This window comes from Hordeum vulgare, chromosome 3H (assembly GCF_904849725.1).
Source record: "Hordeum vulgare subsp. vulgare chromosome 3H, MorexV3_pseudomolecules_assembly, whole genome shotgun sequence".
Classification (NCBI taxonomy): domain Eukaryota; kingdom Viridiplantae; phylum Streptophyta; class Magnoliopsida; order Poales; family Poaceae; genus Hordeum; species Hordeum vulgare.
Window position 1 is genome coordinate 582,488,116 of NC_058520.1, and position 22,270 is coordinate 582,510,385.

Genomic DNA, 22,270 nt, shown 5'->3' on the forward strand with positions numbered 1-22,270 from the left:
ATCGGCCCCAAGGACAACACCGCCACCGAGTCATCGCATGTCACCTACACCTCCATTACCTCCAAGCCCTCCACATGACGTCAGCCAGCACAACACGAGTCCATCTCGATCACCGCCGCCGGACTTGGGTTGTCCGTCTCCGCCGCCGACCGCACATGATACTAAGCGGAAGCGTGCCAACAAGAACGCTCCGTCGATGATTTCTAAGCGACGGAGCTCCCCAAAGCGCAAACTGTCGCCCCTCCCAAAGGTACCTCATGCTAATCTTCCTATCAGACCTTATGATCGTACCTCCGAGGAAAACGCCAGGATAGCAAAGGAACAACATGATGCGCAGATGAAAAGGAAGGAACCCGAGCCCTGCCCGGAATACACCGAGAAGCACATAGCATGGGCAAAAGACTTCATAACCACTCCATCACAGTATGACTTACACTATAAGGCTTATGACTATACACGCACATAGAAGAAGGAAGTGAAAAAGAGCAGCTCACGTGCAAGTGCAAGTGGAAGCAAATCAAGTTCAACTACAAGCAAGAAAAATCAGACGTTTCTCAGCTTGGACAACAGGCCAAACAGTCGATCCCACCCCTCAAGGTGTTAATCGAGAATGTTCCCCCTCCGGTGCAGGGGCAAGCTTTTGAAAGAGCAAAGGAGTTGGCGGATGAATGTGGTATCTCGGTTGAAGATTTGCTGGCTTCCCAAGACGACAGGATACCCAAGGCTGTGGTAGCCCCTAAGCCACAGTTTGTCATGGGAGAGCCTTTGGTCAGCAAAGATGATCTCCCAACAAATATGCGTTACTTGCATAAATGGTACTTCAGTGAATCAAAGAATGGGAGAACGATGATCGTGCTGAGTGTCCCACGGAAGTACTACGGCCGCTCCGAAGAAATCCATATCGACTTTGATGAACTCTTCCAGATGTACAATGGCGACGCCCTCGACAAATCGCTTATGAGTTGCTATTGTCTGTAAGTTTTTTAATTCGTTGTCTACATATAACTTGTTTAGTTATTTCAATTCATTGTCTATATATAACTTGTACTCTATTATGCAGAATGAAGATTCTGGAGTGTAAAAGTAAGAGCATCCTAAATATTGGGTTTATTGACCCAGATAAAATACATATAGCGACGCTAACTGACAAACCCAAGGAGACGGAGGAAAACCTTCTAAGGTTTCTAACAGATCAAAATTTCTGTGACCACATACTGTTTCCCTACAACTTCAGGTGAGGGTTTTTACTCTGTTGTGTCCATTCACTTATAAGTGTAATTGATAAGTTACTGACACACACACACACACACACACACACATATATATACACACACATGTGCAGCTTCCATTGGATTCTGTTGGACATTCAAATTGATAAGGGAAGAGTTGATGCCTTCGATCCATTATCGAGACCCTTGGAAATGTTCCAAAGCCTGCAGGACATGCTCCAAGGGTAATTTTAATCATTCTTGCGCTCTATCGGTCTCTTTCGATGATTTTCTGATATATCACTTAATGAAAAACTTAGCAAATCATTATCCTTGTCGGGCAGGGTTTGGAAGCGGTTCAAGTGCGTGACTCCCAGTAACTTTCCTGAGAAGCTGACCTTTAGAGCGGCTCGGGTAAGTAGTAGTATGATATACTTCTATTAATTTTCAATACATTTATGATGCTAGATTATTATTTTGATTATATATATTCTATTCTCGTAAAGTGCGACCAACAGCCACGGGGAACGCATCTATGCGGATACTATGTTTGCGAGACCATTCGCACGTTTACCTCTGAGTTCAAGGATCACAGATTCGACGTAAGCAATGAACATTCACACCTCTATTTTTACCCGTCATTCTTTGTTATCATGATTGATATTCATATTCATCTCCTCTTCTTATATAGCACACGGCCATGAGGACGAAGGTCCTCCCACAGGAACGCGCGATTGCTGTTGCAGAGGAGCTTGCGGGATTTCTGAGGACGGAAGCTATAGAAGACAAAGGACGATTTAGTGTAGCTAAGGGCCATTACTGATGTTCGTCCATGTAATCGAATAGACGGGCTCTAGTCCCGTAATTCAGATCTCCATATAATTGTATATATATGATCGCTTGTAAGATAAGTTAATCTTATATATATATATGCATAATTATTTCTATTTAAATTATATGAAAACTAATTCCCGAACATCAAAGGAGGCATCACGTTAATCTCCTCAACACCTAAACCCTAAAACCATAAAACCCAAAAATAATTTCATTAAAAAAAACCCCCCAAAACCAGCAAAATCTGAAAATATTTAGTCCCGATCCGTGTAACGAACCGGGACTAAAGGGTCTGCCCCTGGGGCGCTACGAGGCGCCCACGTGGAGCACCTTTAGTCCCGGCATGTAAGAGGGCCGGGACGAAAAGGTTAGGCCTTTAGTCCCGCCCCTTTAGTCCCGGTTGGTGAACCGGGACTAAAGCCCCTTACGGGCCGGGGCTAAAGGCCCCGTCCCCACTAGTGACAGTTATCCACACATGGCAACTGACAGACTAACCGAAAAATAAGCTCCATTCATCGTCCGCCATACCGCAGTCGGCGCGGTTTTCACCGGAAGTCGCGTCCCCCCGATCTCGTGGCTGGATGGAACCGAGGAAGGCTCGTCGTGTAGACGAGGCCGCCCCTCACCGATCCTCCTCGCACCACCGACCGATCAAGATCAAGCTGTGACGGATCTGGGCAGGACACACCAGATCCGCAACCCTCGATGAAGCCCTTGCATGCAGCCGCCACCCTTGCTGGATGGAGCGCTGCACCGCCACCATCCAACCTCCGACCACGGCCGGCCATGAGGGCCACGAACGCCGCCGCGCAGCAGGGACGCCGCCCTGACTTCCGCCCCCGTCATCCACGCGCGCGACGGCCGCCACCCATGCTGGATGGAGCGCTGCACCGCCACCATCCAACCTCCGACCACGGCCAGCCATGAGGGCCACGAACGCCGTCGCGCAACAGGGACGCCGCCCTGACAGCCACCCCCGTCATCCACGCGCGCGACGGCCCCTCCGCCTCACTGGGACTCCGCGGCTACCACCCGCCCTGGCACTGAGGCACAGGACCCGCCGCCACCTCGGCCCTCCCCGGCGGCAGCGACGGCCGGGATGGGGAGAAACTCTCTAGCGGCTAGGGTTTCGCCCCCCCCCCCCCCCCCTAGCATCGTCCGATGACAAAATATATGCCAACGGCCTTTTATCAGAGCCGTCGGCATAGCCTACACTGGCGATTTTGTGTCCTTTGCAAACGGCTTTTGGCCGCTGGCATATGAAATGATTCTCGTAGTGGCTCATGGTACAATAAAGGGTGTTGGTCTATTCTACCCTGTTTTTTTTTTGCAAATTGACAAGTTTAATAAGTTGATATGGACGTTGTTTTAGTTGGCTGATGTCGATGTTTTCTTCTTGGCGTTGAAGTTGCGATGTGCCGTATGGAACTTTCTCCTCGTAAGCCAAATTTATTGGGACAAATTCTTGTTGGAGCCTTCCAATGACAATATCTGTACGTACTACTCGAAAAACACTTATAGTGTCTCTCAAATTATTTTGTATGGGGCCATCAAGAACTTTTTGAACAGGAGTACTGGACTTCCTTAACTATAATACTGTTTGCTTATGCGAGCATGCACTCTTGGCTCAGAAAAATAAATAGTCTGAAAGTATAATAACTTCTCGATGCGCGAGGGGGCGTTTGGAAAGAATTATCTAGGTAGGGTTTCAAAAGGTGAAGATTTTTTGTACTAAGTAGTTCTATATATTAAGAAATGGACACATTCAAATATTATACAATCAGTGAACAAACTTATCTGACTTCATTGAGTTGAGATTATGGTATTGAAAACCCTTTGAGGAAGGGTAAAAACCTACACCAAAAAGAGTCACCATGTACTCAGTTTGGGCAAAAACTTCCTAAATTGTTTATCTAAGAAAAAAGAATTGTCACTCTGATGAACCGCCTACAGGTTTTTCTCATCATCTACGTTTCCTAGCTAGAGAAGAAGGGGATTGACATTTCAGGCATCCATCACAATTCACAAGGAGCGATTGACGAGGCCACGCACGACGACCAAACCCAGCAAGAGCAGGTGATCCGCCTCCGGCGCCACCGTCAGCGTCAGCACATCCTCCCCCAGCACCACCCCCGCCGGCGTCTGCTTCCTAGCCACCTCAGCCACGACCGTGCCATCGACGCCGCTGACTTTGTACTCGGACGTACGCGCACAGCACCCGTCGACCCTGTAGCACGTTCCCGCGCCGCCGTGCATGGCCACGGCGGCCCCGCCCTTCTCGGCCCGGCGCACAGTGAACCAGGGTGTCGCCTCCTCCTCCTCCTGACCGCCGTTGTGGGCGCACCGGCAGACCTCCCACCTCCTGAACACGCCAAATCCCTTGCGTCTGATCCTGATGAGGGCGTTGCCGGCGCGGTCCATGAAGAAGACCTCGCGGCCGCCCCTGCAGCCGTAGTTGTCGACGCGGAAGGCGACGGCGCCGTCGGGTCCGTACACCGTGCAGCCGTTGCCGTTGAAGACCAGCGACTTCATCCACACCGTGTACGCCGTCTGGCTCCGTTGATCGTCGGAGGACGACGGTGAGACCGCGGCAGCAAGGGGCTGGACCTTGGCCATTGACCGGAGAGGTTGCTGTGCCAGAACGTTGCGACGAGATGATTGGGATGGTGGGCGTCAGTGGCTGGTCTGGCATATTTATAGGTGCTTCTACCCTGTTAACTATCGGAGGAGTATCTTAATCGTTAGTTTATGGCGCTGTACGCGTCACTAGTTAGGATAGAATAGTGCTACACCAAAGTTGTTTATGCTCCATCTAGCCCTACACTGGTCAGCATGCAGTTGCCGCCACGTTTAAATAGTGTGTTGTTTGTTTGGGCTAAAACCATTTAGCATCACATGGCACTACAGCATAGCGATAGAAGGTAACGAAACTTTCTGAAATACTCCTTCTGTAAAGAAATATTAGTGATCTAAACGTTCTTACATTTCTTTAAAAAGGAAGTACTGCCTGCCTAATATTTCTATGCACATTTTTGCTATTTCTCAGGTATCTAACTCTTTTGGTTGCTTCAATATGTGTTGAGGTCAGGCCTACTGGAGAAGAAACAACCCCCGTATCTATCCTAAAGGAAAACCATAGCCTCATTATCTGTCTTAGTTAGGGGAATCAACAGCCTCATTATCTATCTTAAGGATGGGTGTGCAGGGCATCGCTGGAGCTGTTCACTAGTGCGGCGGGGGCATAGAGGGATGGTCGGGCAGCGACCAACATGGCCGCGGGGGGAGGTCAAGGGAAGGGCATGGAGGTAGGTGGTTAGGCCTTGGTTGGCCGACGGTTGCACGACAAAACATGTGAAGATCAGATGGCCACTAATGAAAGTGACCAATAAAACATGTTTTTTCAGGTACCTAATAAATAGAAGATCCCATATGTATGTGATGATACATTGTATTTGCACGGAAGACATCATTATCTAGGCGCATGTGAAAGAAGAATGCATATACATGTGGCAGAACAGTTCAAAGTGTGGCTTCTTCACTTGCACACATGCTATAGCTTCCAAAGTTTTTAAGAATTAAATCGTTACCACTCCTAAGTCCTATTTACCACATGCATATGTATTGTAGGATTAGGGTCTGCTTGGGCTAGGTTAAATAACAAGCAATCCAAGCAGGCCTAGGTGTAAATTTTGTGTGCTGCAAAAGAAACACACACACACACACACACACACACACACAAAACCACTCAGTCCAAGAGCCATCACATTTAATTTGCAAATGTATGTGAAAAGGGAGGACTCATGTGATCGATACATGCAACTTGGCACTGAACACTCTAGCTCTGAAACGTACAACACATGAACCGTCTCGCTTTCCTCCGTTGTAACGCATGTGTGTGAAACATAGATCCAATATCCAAGCTGCAATGTGTAGCATGTGGGATTACTTGGATCTGAACATCGGTGACGAAAGCGTCCTATGGATTCTTCTATTTGGTAAGAATCTATTCTATAAAGCAGGCCCTGACACGTACATACGCACGGCACAACGAACCAATGATAGGTACTCCTTGTTGCAATGCAACTGCACCTAATTAAGTTGCTAGCCAAGAAAAACTAGCTATGTTTAGCAAAAGATCGATCTACTTCCCGTTCTTGTGTTTGTTCCCTTTCGTTTTCTCTTATGTCACTCCACTCAGCTAGGACCCACATCATGAACTAATTGTTTTACAACAACAGTTATCCACACATGGCAATTGACAGAGTAACTGCAAAATAAGATTCATTCTTAGTTTTCCATGATCTAACTAGCTAGATTAGTGCGGAGAGTTCATTTCCTGTGTGCTAACGACAGTTTGTGATGCTGACCTAATTAAAATGGATATGGATGACACACATGCATGGTAGAGATATATTTATTGGTTAATTAGCCCAAATCACAAGCTTAGAGCAACGAAACAAAGGTGGCCGGAGATGCACTGTTAAACAAAGCAAGGGCATGCCACAAAATCGGGAGCCTTGTGCAGATCAGCGACTCTGCTAATAATGGAGCATAAACTATATCATTTGGACGGGAGACTTCTGAAGATCATTTTTATTTATCCATAACACAATTAATCATTTGGAGATAGAGAGAGAGAGAGGGGATCTTGAGAAGGTGAGCTTGCTGACCGAATCGATGCGCTTTCTCTGCAAGATATGGAAATAATAAACAGAAAATGACAAGTCACTTGTTAGGATAGAATAGTGCTACACCAAATTTGTTTATGCTCCATCTAGCACTACAGTAGTGAGCGTGGAGTTGCCGCCACGTTTAATTAGTGCGTTGTTTGTTTGGGCTAAAACCTTTTAGCATGACATGGCAATACCACATAGCAACACAGGGTAACGAAACTTTCAGAAATACTGCCTAATATTTCTATGTATGTTTTTGCTATTTCTTAGTACCTCAACTTTTTTTGTTACATCAGTCACTTTTTTCTTCTTTCCAAGCGCACGAGATGTGGAGCTCCGACCTCATCGAAGAAGTATCAGCCGCGTTATCTATCTTAGGGAAAGACATAGCCTCATTATGTATATTAATCAGAGGAAAGCCAATGCCTCATGATCTATCTTAGAGATGGGGTGGGAGTGCATGGGATCATGAGAGTTGTTCACTAGTGCGGCGGGGCATAGAGGGACCCACATGACATTTCCAGAAGGTCGAGGAGGGGAGAGGGAGGCAGGCGGCTAGGCCTGGGTTGGCCAATGGCTGCGTGAGGAAGAAGAAGGTAGAGGTTCAAGATGAACAGTGCTCAATCTGTTTTCAGCTGTTGGATGAAGGTCTGATGGCCATTGATGAAAGTGGCTGCTTAAACGTGTTTTTTCAGTTACGGGATAAATACACAGTCCCATGTATGTGACGATACATTGCATTTGACGAAAAAAGGGTTTCCCCCGCTTTGTATTACAAAGCAATCAACAGAACATTCGATGATAGGTGCTGGGGCGGAAACAACACAGTCACGTCCAAAAGAAATGGAAAAGAAAATACAAAAAAAAAACAAATGCCGACACCAGCGGATTGACATAAACACAAGAGACCCCCGACCGCTGCGACCACCAAGAGTCTTCCACCAAGCTCCAGGACTCCGAAGCGTCGGTACCCATCAGCACCTCTAAGAAGGAATGCGGCAATGACGACGCTGTTGCCAAGGGTTTCCCCCGATACGCGACGAGGCACGAGGAAGGGTAGCCCCGACGCCCTCTAGGAAGGTTCGACGACACCCAAGGGCGTCACCGCGTCAGTGTCAGCCGGGCCGACATGGGTTTTCCCCATTCCAACCTGCACCTCGGGCTCTCCGGAGCTTGCCAGCAAACCACCCGACACCCTGCACCAACACGGTCTTGAGGCCATGCGCCGTCTCACCACGACACCGTAAGGAAAAGCCTACACAACAATGAAGAGGAGTTGGGACAAGGAGCAACATCATCGTCGGCATGCGGGAGGGCTCAACCTCCACCGTCAACGACGGTAGCTGACCGAACGCAATAGCAGGAGCATACCAGCCCCCCCCCCCCCCCCCCGCGGTAAAGCTCCCGCCATCACGCTGCAACAGGCATGCCGTCGGCAACGCCGCCTCTTGTCCAAGCTGCTCCGCCTCACCATCATGCAGAAGACACCGCAACCACGCCGAGAACCGGCACGTACGCACAACGAAACTATGATAGGTACTCCTTGTTGCATTGCACATAATTAAGTCGCTAGTTTAAAAAAAGCTAGCTAGGCCCGCGACCCACATCATGAACTAATTGTTTTACAACAACAGTTATCCACACATGACAACTGACAGACTAACCGAAAAATAAGCTCCATTCATAGTTTTCCATCATCTAATTAACTAGCTAGATTAGTGCGCAGAGTTCATTTCCTGCGTGCTAACAACAGTTTGTGATGGTGACCTAATTAAATTGGATATGGATGACACGCATGCATGGTATTGATTTATTTATTGGTTGATTAGCCCAACTCACAAGCTAGGAAACCAAACAAAGATGGCCGGAGATGCAGTGTTAAACAAAGCAAGGGCATGCCACGAAATCGGGAGCCTTTGTGCAGACCAGCGACTCTGCTAATAATGGAGCATAAACTATATCATTTGGACGGGAGACTTCTGCACATCATTTTTATTTGTCAATCACACAATTAATCATTTGGAGATAGAGAGGGGGATCTTGAGAAGGTGAGCTTGCTGACCGAATCGATGCGCTTTCTCTGCAAGATATGGAAATAATAAACAGAAAATGACACGTCAGCGATTGGATCAGAATCGTGCTAGCACAAGTCTACCACGGTAGTGACGTCCATGGAGAGCACACGTTTATCATAAAAAAGCATTGAGTTTCGAACAAACTCAATGCTTGCCTGCATAGTACGAATTTCGTGCAAATTATTTTCTTGTTAACAGTTTAGGATGAAACATGCTCAACTAAAACACAAAATTCGTTCGCATTGTGGTCCTTCAGCTAGCACTCAGTAGAGAAAATTAAAAAGGAAATTGCCCTTAACTATAAGGAGGGCGTATTGGCTCTTGAGTCAGTTTTGTCAATAAGATTGTATTTGATCCGGTTTTAGGAAAACTGTCACGCAAGCATGATTTTTTTTTTTCGATAAAGGGAATATAATCATATCGCGAAGATATCAATTACACCTGACCACAACACAATACCCTAATGATATTATGGATGCACACAGCCAAAGAAGAATGAGAAGCTAAAAAAAAGAAGCCCCGCTACAGAGTTCCGGCCCTTGCAGCAATAGTATAACCACCACCGAAACAACACCTGAATTCCAAGTTTTCAAAAAGAGACGCCTCAAAGAAGAAAACAGTGCACACGTGTCGTCGTCTCCAGATCGTAGATCTTGGGTTTTCACCCTTAAGATAATCCCCGCTCTCGAAACAATGCCTTCAACAAGTCCATTCCCAAACACAACCAATTAAGGTCAGACCTTGAATTTTTACCCTGAAAGGTAAAACTTTGAACTTCACCTATGATGTCGCCGACACTTACATATCGCTGCTAGGAAACCAAAAACTACAAGAAAGTTTCTCATCGCCACAAAGACTCCAATCACCATTCTCCTCCTCTGACTTCATCATGGAGCTACATATCCCATGATGGCAACAGATAGCAGAGCTTCGCGCCGCTCCCTCCTTAACGGAGAACCAATGGGCACTACCGAATCCCATCCGATCCAACAATCTCCAGGCATAACACTTCCATGGGGGTTTGCTGGCGGAGCCTTCCCAAACCCTATACTCCGGCCAGATCAAGGAGGACATGAGTCACTTAGATCTTCTTCTTGTCACATGAGGAACCCTAGGACTGCCCCTTTTAACCAAGTCGAGCCCGTAGGGAGTGGACTGCCACCCCACAACGCCACGCCGGGAAGGAACCCGAGCGGAACCCCGGAGCCAGGCTGTCGGTACGCTCAGATCCGCCAGAGGCAGGCAGGGGTCACGGGAGCTCCAATCCCGTCTCGTTGACGGGAGCCACGGACCACAACCCAAGGGGGCTACGACGGCATCACCACGGCTGCCACCGGATGAAGATGAAGCCCCTGCAACCTCCAAGCGCCATGGCCGCCATGTCACTCCACGGGAGGGGAGCGAGCCTCCTTCCAACCAAGGAACCAGCACAGAACGGGGGGAAGCCCCGCCGCCATCAGCCGCATGGACTTAGTCATGCGGCCTCATCCGGCAACGCCGAGGGGGAGTAGGGGCGGGTGGGGGATCTGTCGGCACTCGATCTAGGGTTCCGCCCATGTCGCCCTGAAGGCAGGTCCCAACTAGTTTTAGCATGAAGATAATTAGAACCTCAATTTTGATATAGTCCTACGTGCCGTGTAATGCTGTTTATATTCTCTAAAAAGGGCGTCAAGCTTATATATAACTTACATGTAAAGAAGAAGAATTGTTAATCTGTTTTTCATTTGGACTTAGGTTGAAAAAAGAATATACTGAAGTGTAGAGCAGCTGACCTCCTGAACAAGATGTGGAGCAAGTCAGCAGCCCCACCGTTTATTCGACGCAGTTTCCAATCTTTGAGAAGTCTCAACTGTTGCGTATCGAATGCAGCACCGCTCACGGTTGAACATATTCTCACCTCAAGAAGAACGTGCAAATGAAAGAGCACCATATAATTATAGATGCTCGATCGGCAAGATACACATGTACAGAGTGTACAATCAATGTATGTACTTGTGTAGCATCATCACTTTATAAAAGACAAACAAAGGGAGGGACGGAGCTCGAGAGTATCTGATTCTGATCCCTGCAGGGTAGCTATGTGCTTGAACATAGTTTAGTCGAATTAACCCTTTTATATGTTGTCCCTAGAGAACTCATCGTTTACATCTGGACGTAAGATAGTTAACGAGCTCGTTGCTAGCAGCTAGCTAGACGTGTATATATGCCACGTTGTCTCTAATTGTGAATTCCGGTTTTTACTCCCTGTTTTAACATTTTTTACACTAATTACCTCATTTAGCAGATTTTCATTCGTTTTACCCCATTTAACAAATGTGTTCTTATAATTTACCCTGCTTAAATTTTTTACAAGTGTTTTGACCGATAAGTCTCAATTGTACGGTCCAGGTGGCATATGCCACATCGTCGGGTTTTCTCTGATGGTTTTTTTACATGCCGAACCCCATCGTTCTAAATTCTCCTGACCGTTCAGGCTCGATATGATCACACCAGAGCAGCTTGAAAAATATATACCGACTCTCTATCGGTCAACATATTCGCTACTTGACTAGGTATTTAGATACGTATGTGCATCAAAGTTAGTGAAGTAGTATATTTATACACTGGTTTTAACACCGTTTAGTAGTATATTTATACACCGTTTAGTAGTATATTTAGATACGTATTTGGATCAGAATAGTGCTAGCACAAGTCTACCACGGTAGAGAAAATTCCAAGCAAATTGCCCTTAACTAAAAGGAGGGCGTATTGGCTTTTGAGTCAGTTTTGTCAATACGAATGTATTTCTTTCAGTTTCAGGAAAACTTTCATGCAAGTATGATTTTTTTATAAAGGATATATATTAATATCGCGAAGATATCAATTACACCTGGCCACAACACAATACCCTAATGATATTATGGATGCACACAACCAAAGAAGAATAAGAAGCTAAAAAAAAGAAGCCCCGCTACAGAGTTCCGGTCCTTGCAGCAATAGTACAACCACCACCGAAACAACACTTGAATTCCATGTTTTCCAAAAGCAACGTCTCAAAGAAGAAAACAATGCACAAATGCCATCGTCTTCCAATCGTAGATCTTGGGTTTTCACCCTGAAGATAATCTCCGCACTCGAAACAATGCCTTTAACCAATTAATGGCAAACCTTGTATTTTCATCCCGAAAGGTAAGACTTTGGACTTCACCTGTGTAGTCGCCCACACTTACATACCTCTACTACGAAACCGAAAACTCCAAGCAAGTTTCTCATCGCCACAAACACTCCAATCATCATTACTTGTCCTCTGATCTCGGATGTCATGACATCCTCCGTCTTCGACTTCACCATGAAACTACATATCCCATGATGGCAACAGATAGCAGAGCTTTGCACCGCTCCCTCCTTAATGGAGAACCAGAACCAACAATCTCCAGGCATAACACAACCATGGGAGTTTGCCGGCGGAGCCTTCCGGAACCCGATACTCCAGCTAGATCAAGGAGGACAGGTGTCAGGTAGATCTTCTTCTTGTCACATGAGGAACACTAGGACCACCCCTTTAATCAGGCCGAGTCCGCAGCTAGCACATGCCGACACCCGCCAGGAGTGGGCCGCCACCCCGCACCGCCACATCAGGAAGGAACCCGAGCGGAGCCCCGGAGCCAGGTTGTTGGCGCGCTCATATCCGTTAGAGGCAGGCAGGGGCCATGGGAGCTCCAATCCAGGCTCGTCGACGGGAGCCGCGGGCCGCAACCCAGGGGGCTGACGACGGCATCACCACAGCCGCCATACGATGGAGATGAAGCCCGTGCAACCCTCAGGCGCCATGGCTGCCACATCGCTCCGGGGAGGGGAGCAAGCCTCCCTCCAAGGAAGGAAACCAGCACAGAATGGGGGGAAGCCCCGCCGCCGCTGTCCGCCGCATGCATGGACTTAGTCCGGTGACCTCATCCGGCGATGGTGATGGGGAGTAGGGGCGGCGGGGGGCTGACGACATTCGATTTAGGGTTCCGCCCTTGTCGCCCTGAAGGCAGGTCCCAACTAGTTTTAGCATAAAAATAATTAGAACTTCAATTTCGATATAGTCCTACGTGCCATGTAAAGCTGTTTATGTATAAATTACATGTAAAAAAGAAGAATTGCTTAATCTATTCTTCTTTTGGACTTAGGTTGAAAAAATAATATACTGAAGTGTCGAGCAGCTGACCTCCTGAACAAGATGCGGAGCAAGTCAGCAGTCTCACCGTTCATTCGACGCACTTTCCAATCTTTGAGAAGTCTCAACTGTTGCATATCGAATGCAGCACCGCTTACGTTTGAACAGATTCTCACCTCAAGAAGAACGTGCAAATGAAAGAACACCATATAATTATAGATGCTCGATCGGCAAGATACACGTGTACAGACTGTACAATCAATGTATGTACTTGTGTAGTATCATCACTTTACAAAAGACAAACAAAGTGAGGGACGGAGCTCCTAGAGTATCTGATTCTGATCCCTGCAGGTTAGCCATGTGCTTGAATATAGTTTAGTCGAATTAACCCTTGTATATGTGTTGTCCCTAAAGAACTCATCATTGACACACATCTGGTCGTATGATAGTTAACGAGCACGTTGTTGCTCGGAAATGTGGGTCAAGTAGTTTTGCACTGGTTTTTTTCAAGTGTCCTACAAAATGTGCTTGTTTACTAGACAGGGAGCAGAAACATTATGGCCAATTTCCTGTCTAAATAAAAATTACATCATAATTGATAACAAGAACAATAAAACGGGTGCGGTGAGGTGCGGGGGGGGGGGGGGGGTTGATTCTAGCTCAGGAAATGCAGTAGCCTGGACAAATTAGGACTATTATTTGATTCAAAAACATTTTGGTCAAATAAGGAAACAGGAATGAATTAGAGCATGATAAGGGACTCTCTGGACCAAGTGGTACTAATTCTTAGGGTCCGGGTACGGTCCAAGCGATTTATCTTTAACCAATGATTTGTTGGGGTCCCCGCGGAAAAAATGGAATTTGTTGATGTTGTTCGAAATATTAGTACTTCAGTGATTGATTTAGCCCCTAACCGAATCATGAGGTAGGCAAGCACGGTATGATGCTTATTCTGACACATAAACATGTGAGGCTGGTTAGAACATAGATTCGAAACATTTATGAACACAACAGACCCAACTAGCACATGAATGAGTCAATAGAAGTTGATGCGATTATACCGTCCGGTCGTCCAAGATAAGGCCACAATGGTATCAAGGACGAATTGGGAGTAGTCACACCCCGAAAAAAAACAATGCAGGATCTCAGAGGACATGATTCCACAGACCTAACCTCCTAACTGGGAGGTCCAACGTCCGGCACTTTGGCTCGACTCATTCGCGAAACATGAAGCATGCGGCGAAGGCGGAGCACACATGTACAACTCTTGTTCTTAAGCTTTTAATGACATGTGGTAGAACAGTCTTTATAAAAGGAGCCCAACTCTTTCTTTATTAAAGGTTTGTTATGAACTTTCCACTATTTGTCATGCAGCTACGTGCTTCTTAGAGATTAATCAGAAATTATTATCTTATATGGGTTAAAAAGCATCTATAATTCAACAGATGTTTGAAGCAAAAAATGTTTAAGTGGGTCTAATTGGGATCAGATCCGAACTGTATACTTTGCCTGATCCTTTTTCTCTCTCAAAAAAAGAAAAAAAGATCCATGATGCAATACAGTGTAATATATGTATGTATGCACGCGCGTGGTGAGTATTCTAAAAGATTTAAAAGGTCAGCCTGCTCCACGCATGCATACGACTCGTAGCATAAACGCGCAAATAACTTTTTTTGGTTCCATTCTTGTAGAGGTGAAAAAAGTCCAAAACAAACCTTGAAGTTGTAGACGAAATCTAAATTAAACCCTAAATTCTGAATTCCAGAAATTGACACTCTAAAACCTAGACCTATTTGGCACACTGGAAATACTTAAATCCCGACCGAAATAACCTGCTACTCTCACGGATGAAAACAAATATTAAAGAAACAATATAGAAGGAAAACTATATGAAGAATACAAAAAATTAAACAATATGATGAAGGAAAACAATATGAAGAAAATCAAAAAAGAAACACAATAAACCGAAAGTATAACGAAGAAAGAAGAACCAGATAACACCAATCAAAAACCAAAATATAGAAGGAAAAAAAACTAAAGAAAAAAAACAAGAACAAAAACCATACCGGCGTGAGAGACTGCACTAATGGGCCGAACCAATTTAGCGAATACTGGCTAAATCCTTTCAAGGTTCAAAATATATCGGGATCACATAGTTTGGTGTGCTGATTTCAGGGATTGAGAATTTAGTATTTGATTTAGCTTTGGCCTACACCTTCAATGTTTGTTTTGGACTTTTTCCTGTCAGAGTTAAATGCACTTGGAGGTGTCGGTCATCTCCTGAATCCTGATCATTACCAAAAGCGAATGGTCTGGTCACACTTGCAGGTGTCTGTCAACGAGTTTTGCTGATTTGGTTCCCAATCGAGTAAACTATGGTAACATGTATGCAGGGTTTATGCTCGCTCGATCGGCAGAATAATTGTCATTACTAATTAGTGATCTTCAGAACCCTTCCTTCTCGAAGATATATTTTAGTAGTACTACCAATTTCAGAATAATTGTCATTACTAATTATTGACAGAGTCGTTGCTGGTCTGCACAAGGTTCCCAATTTCTGGTAGGCATCTGCATTTTTTAGTCAATAAGTGCATTAATTGTGCTTGTCCTTGTGAGTTGGAGGCTAAATAATTAGTGGTACTACTAGCTTGTTCAGTTATACTCGGAGGCACGTATATCCATATTCTGTCATCGCTACTGAACACCCAATTGTTCAAAGTGCTGGGACCTGATCACACTGATCCAGTAATAGTACTGTATTGTGACAAAACAATGTCGCCCTCTAATTTTTATTCAGTTTTGCCATGTGTGGATAAGTGATGTTTTAAACAAAGTTGAGGGTCGCCGCCAGCCTGACATCAGAGAAGGGGAAGAACAACTGAAGCTTATCAGCCCAAGGTCGAAAAAGAAAACTAAAACCAAAACTGGCCCGGCTGTTTAATTAGGTGTAAGTACTTATCCTTCCTTCAGTGTACGTTGCCTACTTTCTTTATGCTCACCAAACAGAACAATCTATTTTCTGACAAGTGTTCAAAATAGAGCCATCATCGGTTTCTTTCTAAATGTGATCGCCACACATGTTCTGTATTGCATTGGATTACAATTTAATAAGATCCAGGTTTCAACCCCATGCACTGAATTGATGGTTTTCGAAATTGATTTGAATTGCATTGGATCCATGATCGGACAGCATCGTTCACGTGGAGCCCCCCTTACCTGCAAGGCATTCTCCTAACAGGCTTTGCAGGATAGATGTTGGACCTCCGATCGTTTAGCGCCTCGCGGTCTACCACCTCATCAAGAATCTTGCCTGTTATGCGACCAAGGACAAGAAACAATGGACCAATTGATGGTGGCGAGCCCCTTCTCATGATCTATTTCGCACAAGGTCCAAGGCTTGCGGTCCAGGTACTCGGACCTCCTGGACCGGCAGATCGGCTATTGCATTGGTGCACCTCTGCCGAGGAGGGGCTGCAACATACTCCCTCCGTTCCTAAATATAAGTTTTTTATCAGGTTCCACTAAGTGGACTACATACGGATGTAGATAGACATACTTTAAAGTATAGATTTATTCATTTTATTCAATACGTAGCCCTATAGTGAAATCTTTAAAAAAAATTATATTTAAAAACGGAGAGAGTAGAAAGGATCTGCTCGCTATATGTTGCCTTATTATAAAGGAGTTATGAAAGCATCGGAATGCAGTCGTTTTTGACAATGCCAACCCGATGGGAGGATACTACAACATTGGATCTTGGAGGAGTGTAAGTCGTGGACTACTGCTGGAATTCTTAGAGCAGACATGCATCAATTCTGCCAAGCTCTGTATAGGTTGTCCGACATTGTAATTGTGGAGGGCCTTTGGCCCGCGTGTATTAACTCTAGTACAAAGTTATACTAAAGTTGATATACATTTTGAAACCAAAAAAGTATAATACTCCCTCCGTTCCTAAACATAAGACCTTTTAGAGATTTCACTATGAACTACATACGGATGTATATAGACATATTTTAGAGTGTAGATTCATTCATTTAGCTTTGTATGTAGTCCATAATGTATAATCTCTAAAAGGTCTTATATTTAGGAACGGAGGAAGTACATGATAGTGCATGCTTATACGTATTCTGAAAAAAAAAATTTATTTTAAAACATCTACCATACAAGCACTAGCAAAACGTGATGCTAATCGGATGCTGACTAGGAGCGGTACAGTAGTACTAGATGGAGCATAAACAACTTTGATGCAGCACTATTCTATGCTTACGCGTGACGCACAGCCTGCCATTAACAAAGTAGTTCAAGCATCTATAAATAGATGAAACCAACCACTGCACCCACCATCCCAATCATCGCAACAGCAGCAGCCGAGCAGAGCAATCTTCTTCTTCCATCCCTGATCCCTCCCTCGTCGATGGCCAAGATCCAGCCCCTTGCTTCCTCTCCCTGCTCCACTTCTTCCTCCGGAGTTCAACAGGGCACGCACGCATACACGGTGTGGATGAAGTCGCTGGTGTTCAACGGCAACGGCTGCGCGGTGTACGGCCCCGACGGCGCCATCGCCTTCCGCGTCGACAACTACGGCTGCAGGGGAGGCCGCGAGGTGCTCTTCATGGACTGCGCCGGGAACGCCCTCCTCAGGATCAGACGCAAAGGCTTCGGCATGTTCAGGAGGTGGGAGGTCTGCCGATGTGCCCACGACGGAGGCGAGGGGGGCGAGGCGACTCCTTGGTACAGCGTGCGCCGGGCCGAGAAGGGCGGGTTGGCGGTGGCGATGCACGGCGGCCTGGGGACGTGCTACATGATCGACGGGTGCTGTGCGCGCAAGCCGGAGTACCGAGTCTGCGGCGTGGATGGCGAGGTCGTGGCGGAGGTGGCGCGGAAGCAGACGGCCGCCGGTGTGGTGCTCGGGGACGACGTGCTGACGCTGACGGTGGGGCTGGAGGTGGACCACCTCCTCGTCTTGGGCTTGGTCGTCGTGCATGGCCTCATCAACCGCTCCATGTGAATGTGATGGATGCACGCAACGGGTGCTGGTTCTCCTAACTAATATATCGATTTTGTACTAGCTAGTTTAGACTCACAAGAAATACTCCCTCTCTTTCATAATATAAAAGTGTTTTTATACTAGTATAGAGTCGAAAATGCTTTTATATTATGAAACAGAGAAACTATTTAGAAACCTTTTGGGGAACATTTTTCGTCAAATTGAGGACATGCAGACTCTTTTTGGTGGATGGGTTTTCACCCCCCTGTTTGGAATCACTCAGATTATATAATACAGTTTTTATAATTATTCTGTCTTCAAACAAGACAAATTATGATGTAGATTATAAAAACTAGATGGACAGATTATTAAAAACTCACAATCTACTCTACCCAGCTAAAATCAGATTATAGATTGCTAATGACTCATTATCCTTGTAAAGTTCAAGATAATTACATTCCTGCCACCCCATCCTCCTCTTTTAAAAAATCACAGAGGACAGACAGGTCATTATGCAATGTAAAACCTGGACTACAGTTTATATAATCTCGCATCCAAACATGTCCACCTAAATTATTTTTATAAACCAGATTATATAATCTATCTTCATAATCCAGATTATCATAATCTATTGTGGTTTCAAACAGGGCCTAAGGGTTGTCGCAACATCATTATAAAAGTTCTTGTTGGGATGAAACCCAACAATCAATATCTCGATTTCAGATTCTTTTCGGAAGTGATGTGATCAAATGAAAGTACCTTATGGTTAGATGGAAAGACCTTTGCACCCTAAGCCTCTGGGTGGGCTTGAGGTGTTCAGTTTCAAGAAGATGAATATAAAACTTCTCACGAAATGTTGTTGGAAACTTTCTCAGAATCACACGGGGCTATGGGCGAGTATCTTTAAACCAAATTTCAAAGTCCTTCCTATTTTTCAGCTGATACTAGAAGATCTAAGATTTGAAACGGTGTCCATAGAGTCAAGGCGGTTTTTAATTCAGATGCGAATTTTGCGATGAGCAACGGGTAGGACACTTCGTTTTTGTTCGCGAAATGACTTAGTACAACACCCCTTCATGAAAAATACCCCACCTCCAAGCCTAAAATTTGTCTTTTCGAGGTTTTGCGCAACCTCAATTACCGAGAGCTATGAATCTAGGATTCACTTTGTGAGGAGTTGGTTTGAGTTACCCTCAATTACAGCGCCGACATAATCTCATGGTAGTTGGAAGCACCATGTCACTACACTTATAAATATATGTATGAGCGCTTTGGTCGTGGCCTTGCTATCCGCCAGGCCAAGTGAGCTTCATCTACAATTGTGCCTCTGAAAACGCGTGTCTTGTTGTGACAGGTGGTGGGAGTGATTACTCTTGGCCATCGCCCAGTAAAAACATCATGGCCCCGGTGATGGCTTTTGTGCGTTATGCTCGGAACCTGAACGCCAATCACATTATTTTTAACCGTGCACCAGTGAGATTTATTTCGAGATGTATTCACAAATACGTTGGTTGCACTTGGGACCTAACCTATTCTAATGAGACACTATTGACATTCTTATGAACATTAGAGGTCCACTCAGAAGCATAGCTTGGAGGTTAGTGGCGGACCTAGAGAATATTTTGAGTGGGGGCATGTTCTTTAAAAAGTCAATGAATTTAAGCATATTTTCAAAAATAGCAAGCAAATATTGCCGCAGTTTCAAATTTTGAGTGGGGCCTAGGCCCCCACTCACCTCAACATAGGTCCACCAAATGGAGGTCATTTGCGATGTTAGCCTGTGCACTGTCAATTGCCTTAAGAAATTTGTTATTGAGGGTGTCATTATGAATCATTCAGCTAACTGTATATTTTTTGTATTTTCTTCAGTTGTAGGGGTCCCTAGGGAATGCAGAGGACAGGGTGATGGCAAGTGTTGTGTTGTGCACTAAATCAACAGAGTGAATCGTATCTCCTCATCGTCACAAGCCTTGTTTACCTAAAACATGTTTCTATATATTGTGTTTGATGTCTAGGACATGTTTTACTTTGAACTTACGGATCTTTGTTCTTTCGGTTTGTTTTGTAAGACCATGTCTTGTTCTTTTACCCACTTCTCAGGCTTTGTTAATTTAAAGTCGGCCACTTTTTGTGTATTTCTTCTAAACACCACAAGTATTCTCTTATCGATTGAGTACATTTTCAGAACTTTATCATTACCGAGAGCAATGATTTTGGCCATGTTTTAATCTGAACTGGAGGCCCAAACCACATATATGCATTTGAATGTTTTTACATGCTTATAGGACAGTTTCCATTAAACCTAGTCGAATACATTACTAGTTGACCAATTGACTCAACACCCAGCATGACCCAATGTGTTTTAGCATATTTTCCTTGGAATTTGCATTAGTGGCTGCTATCTAAAGGACCTCTCTATTTTAAATCTGCTAGCTTCTTTCACATTTTCAATAGGACGAAGTTTCAAGTTTGATCATGCTTCATCGGAAACAACTAGTATACCGAGTCAATGGATGTCACTACCATTGTTGACTTTACTACATGGTCATACATTTAGTTCACCTAGTTGCATGTTCGACACTTTGCTACATTCTTTTTCGGCTTACATTCAAAAGGGAAGATAAATATATTTCATTTTTTATGTGTCAGGTATAGAAGCTTGACACATTTTCCTTTTTAGGAGAACATATACATATTTATTCTGTAGCACTTCACGTGTGACATTTGTAAGTTGCCAGGACATCAATCAAATTTCTTAGGAGAAAAGGAAAGGACATGTGGAGCTTCGAAGACGAAATGGGGGCGACACAACTGACTGTGGCATCCCTGGCCGGGCCAAGCCAGAATCTGGCTGAGATGGGATGTCCTTTCTAAGTGGAGGAGAGAAAAGAGGTTGGCAGGTGCGAGTACATGGCGAGTATATTGGCCATAATCTTTGGATAAGGATGAGGCTCATAGGGATGGGGGAGGATGGCGGCATATCGGCCAAGGAGGCGGCTTGGCCACCCGGGATTGGGGTTGAGGGAGGAATGTGCAACGGTTAAGGTGGTGCACAGAGCAACTCGGTGGAATACAAAAAAGGAGAAAGAGGAAATAATCTAACTTCCACATAGGAAAATATTTCATGTCTATCAGGATTTTAGGATATAAATTAAAGGTTTGCATGCATGTACTTACATATGGAGAGTTTCCATGATTGTTTTTAAAAAGAATCACAAACAAGATATATGCATTTAAAGAAATCTATTCATACATGAAAGTTTTCATTAAATCCAGTACAATGCATTTTCATTTGACCAATTCAATCAAGAGCCAACACGACATTTGTTAGGTTAAGAACACTTGATTTCCTTGGATTATTTTCTCTATCGTATGTTATCTAATGGACATTCATCTTCAAATCTATCTATTTCCTTGGATGACAGACTTTGGACATACCGTGGCGATGAGGCACACATGATAGCTTCACCAGCTGCAAATCATTGTGAACAATGATTAGGCTGGTGCTTGAGTGTAGTTCGGTCGAAGAAATGCACGCACCATGAATTTGACTTACACTAAAGGTCGTACACATGCGGGGATGTATTTTTTTATTTACGTAAAGATGTTTTGTAAGGGTTTGTGCTACTTGGTGTAAGGCCTTTAGTGTTTTCGTAAACAAAAGAAGGCATACACATGTGGGGGGGGTCCACATTTTGCGGTTGTAAAGAGACCCACATATATGTTCTTTAGGAAAAGCCATAATGGTGCATTTTATTACTTCAAAAAATGATTATAACGTCAACAAGAACTGCAAAACAAAGCTAGGGGCATCATCTTGTCAAATACAATCAACCTTCAGTGAAAAAAATAGCTAGTTCGTGCGCCACTACATTAGCTTCCCTATGACAATGCATAAAATTAACCAAACCAATATCTCGAGCAATTTCTATGCACGATGCATAAATTGGGGTTGCTTGATCTAACTTGTTCCACATAATGCATCTATAACACCCATGCAATTAGACTCTCTTGGAAGGCGATTACAGCCAACCTCATTTGCTAGCTGTAAACCATCTCGAAGAGCCATCGCCTCCATAGTTTGGGTAGAAGCATCATACGAAATGAACCGAGAACGTCCAGCCAGGAAGGTACCTGAGGAGTCTCGAAGAACAGCACCTGCCGCCCCAGTGCCATCCTCCGCATGTTAAGAGGTATCAACATTTAATTTCAAACATCCCGCAACTGGTTTTAATTTACCCATTTCTCCTTTACATCATTGGTCACCTTCATAGAAGCTTTCGAATAATTTGAAGTAACGTCTAGAATAGAGAGTGAGCACTTGTTCACCAGAGGGACCACACCTTCATGTGTTA

At 44.8% G+C, this 22,270-nt stretch overlaps 2 protein-coding genes across 2 annotated transcripts; one reads left to right on the plus strand and one right to left on the minus strand.

Moving 5' to 3' along the window:
* Window positions 1-3,826: 3,826 nt before the first annotated feature.
* Window positions 3,827-4,690, minus strand: LOC123440770 (protein LURP-one-related 11-like). The gene has a single exon (XM_045117319.1). It carries the CDS (start codon window positions 4,656-4,658, stop codon window positions 4,065-4,067), a length of 594 nt encoding a protein of 197 aa, XP_044973254.1. The 5' UTR covers window positions 4,659-4,690; the 3' UTR covers window positions 3,827-4,064.
* Window positions 4,691-17,286: 12,596 nt separating this feature from the next.
* LOC123440771 (protein LURP-one-related 11-like) lies at window positions 17,287-18,144 on the plus strand. The gene has a single exon (XM_045117320.1). The coding sequence runs from the start codon at window positions 17,343-17,345 to the stop codon at window positions 17,934-17,936; it is 594 nt and encodes a 197-aa protein (XP_044973255.1). The 5' UTR covers window positions 17,287-17,342; the 3' UTR covers window positions 17,937-18,144.
* The last annotated feature ends 4,126 nt before the right edge of the window (window positions 18,145-22,270 follow it).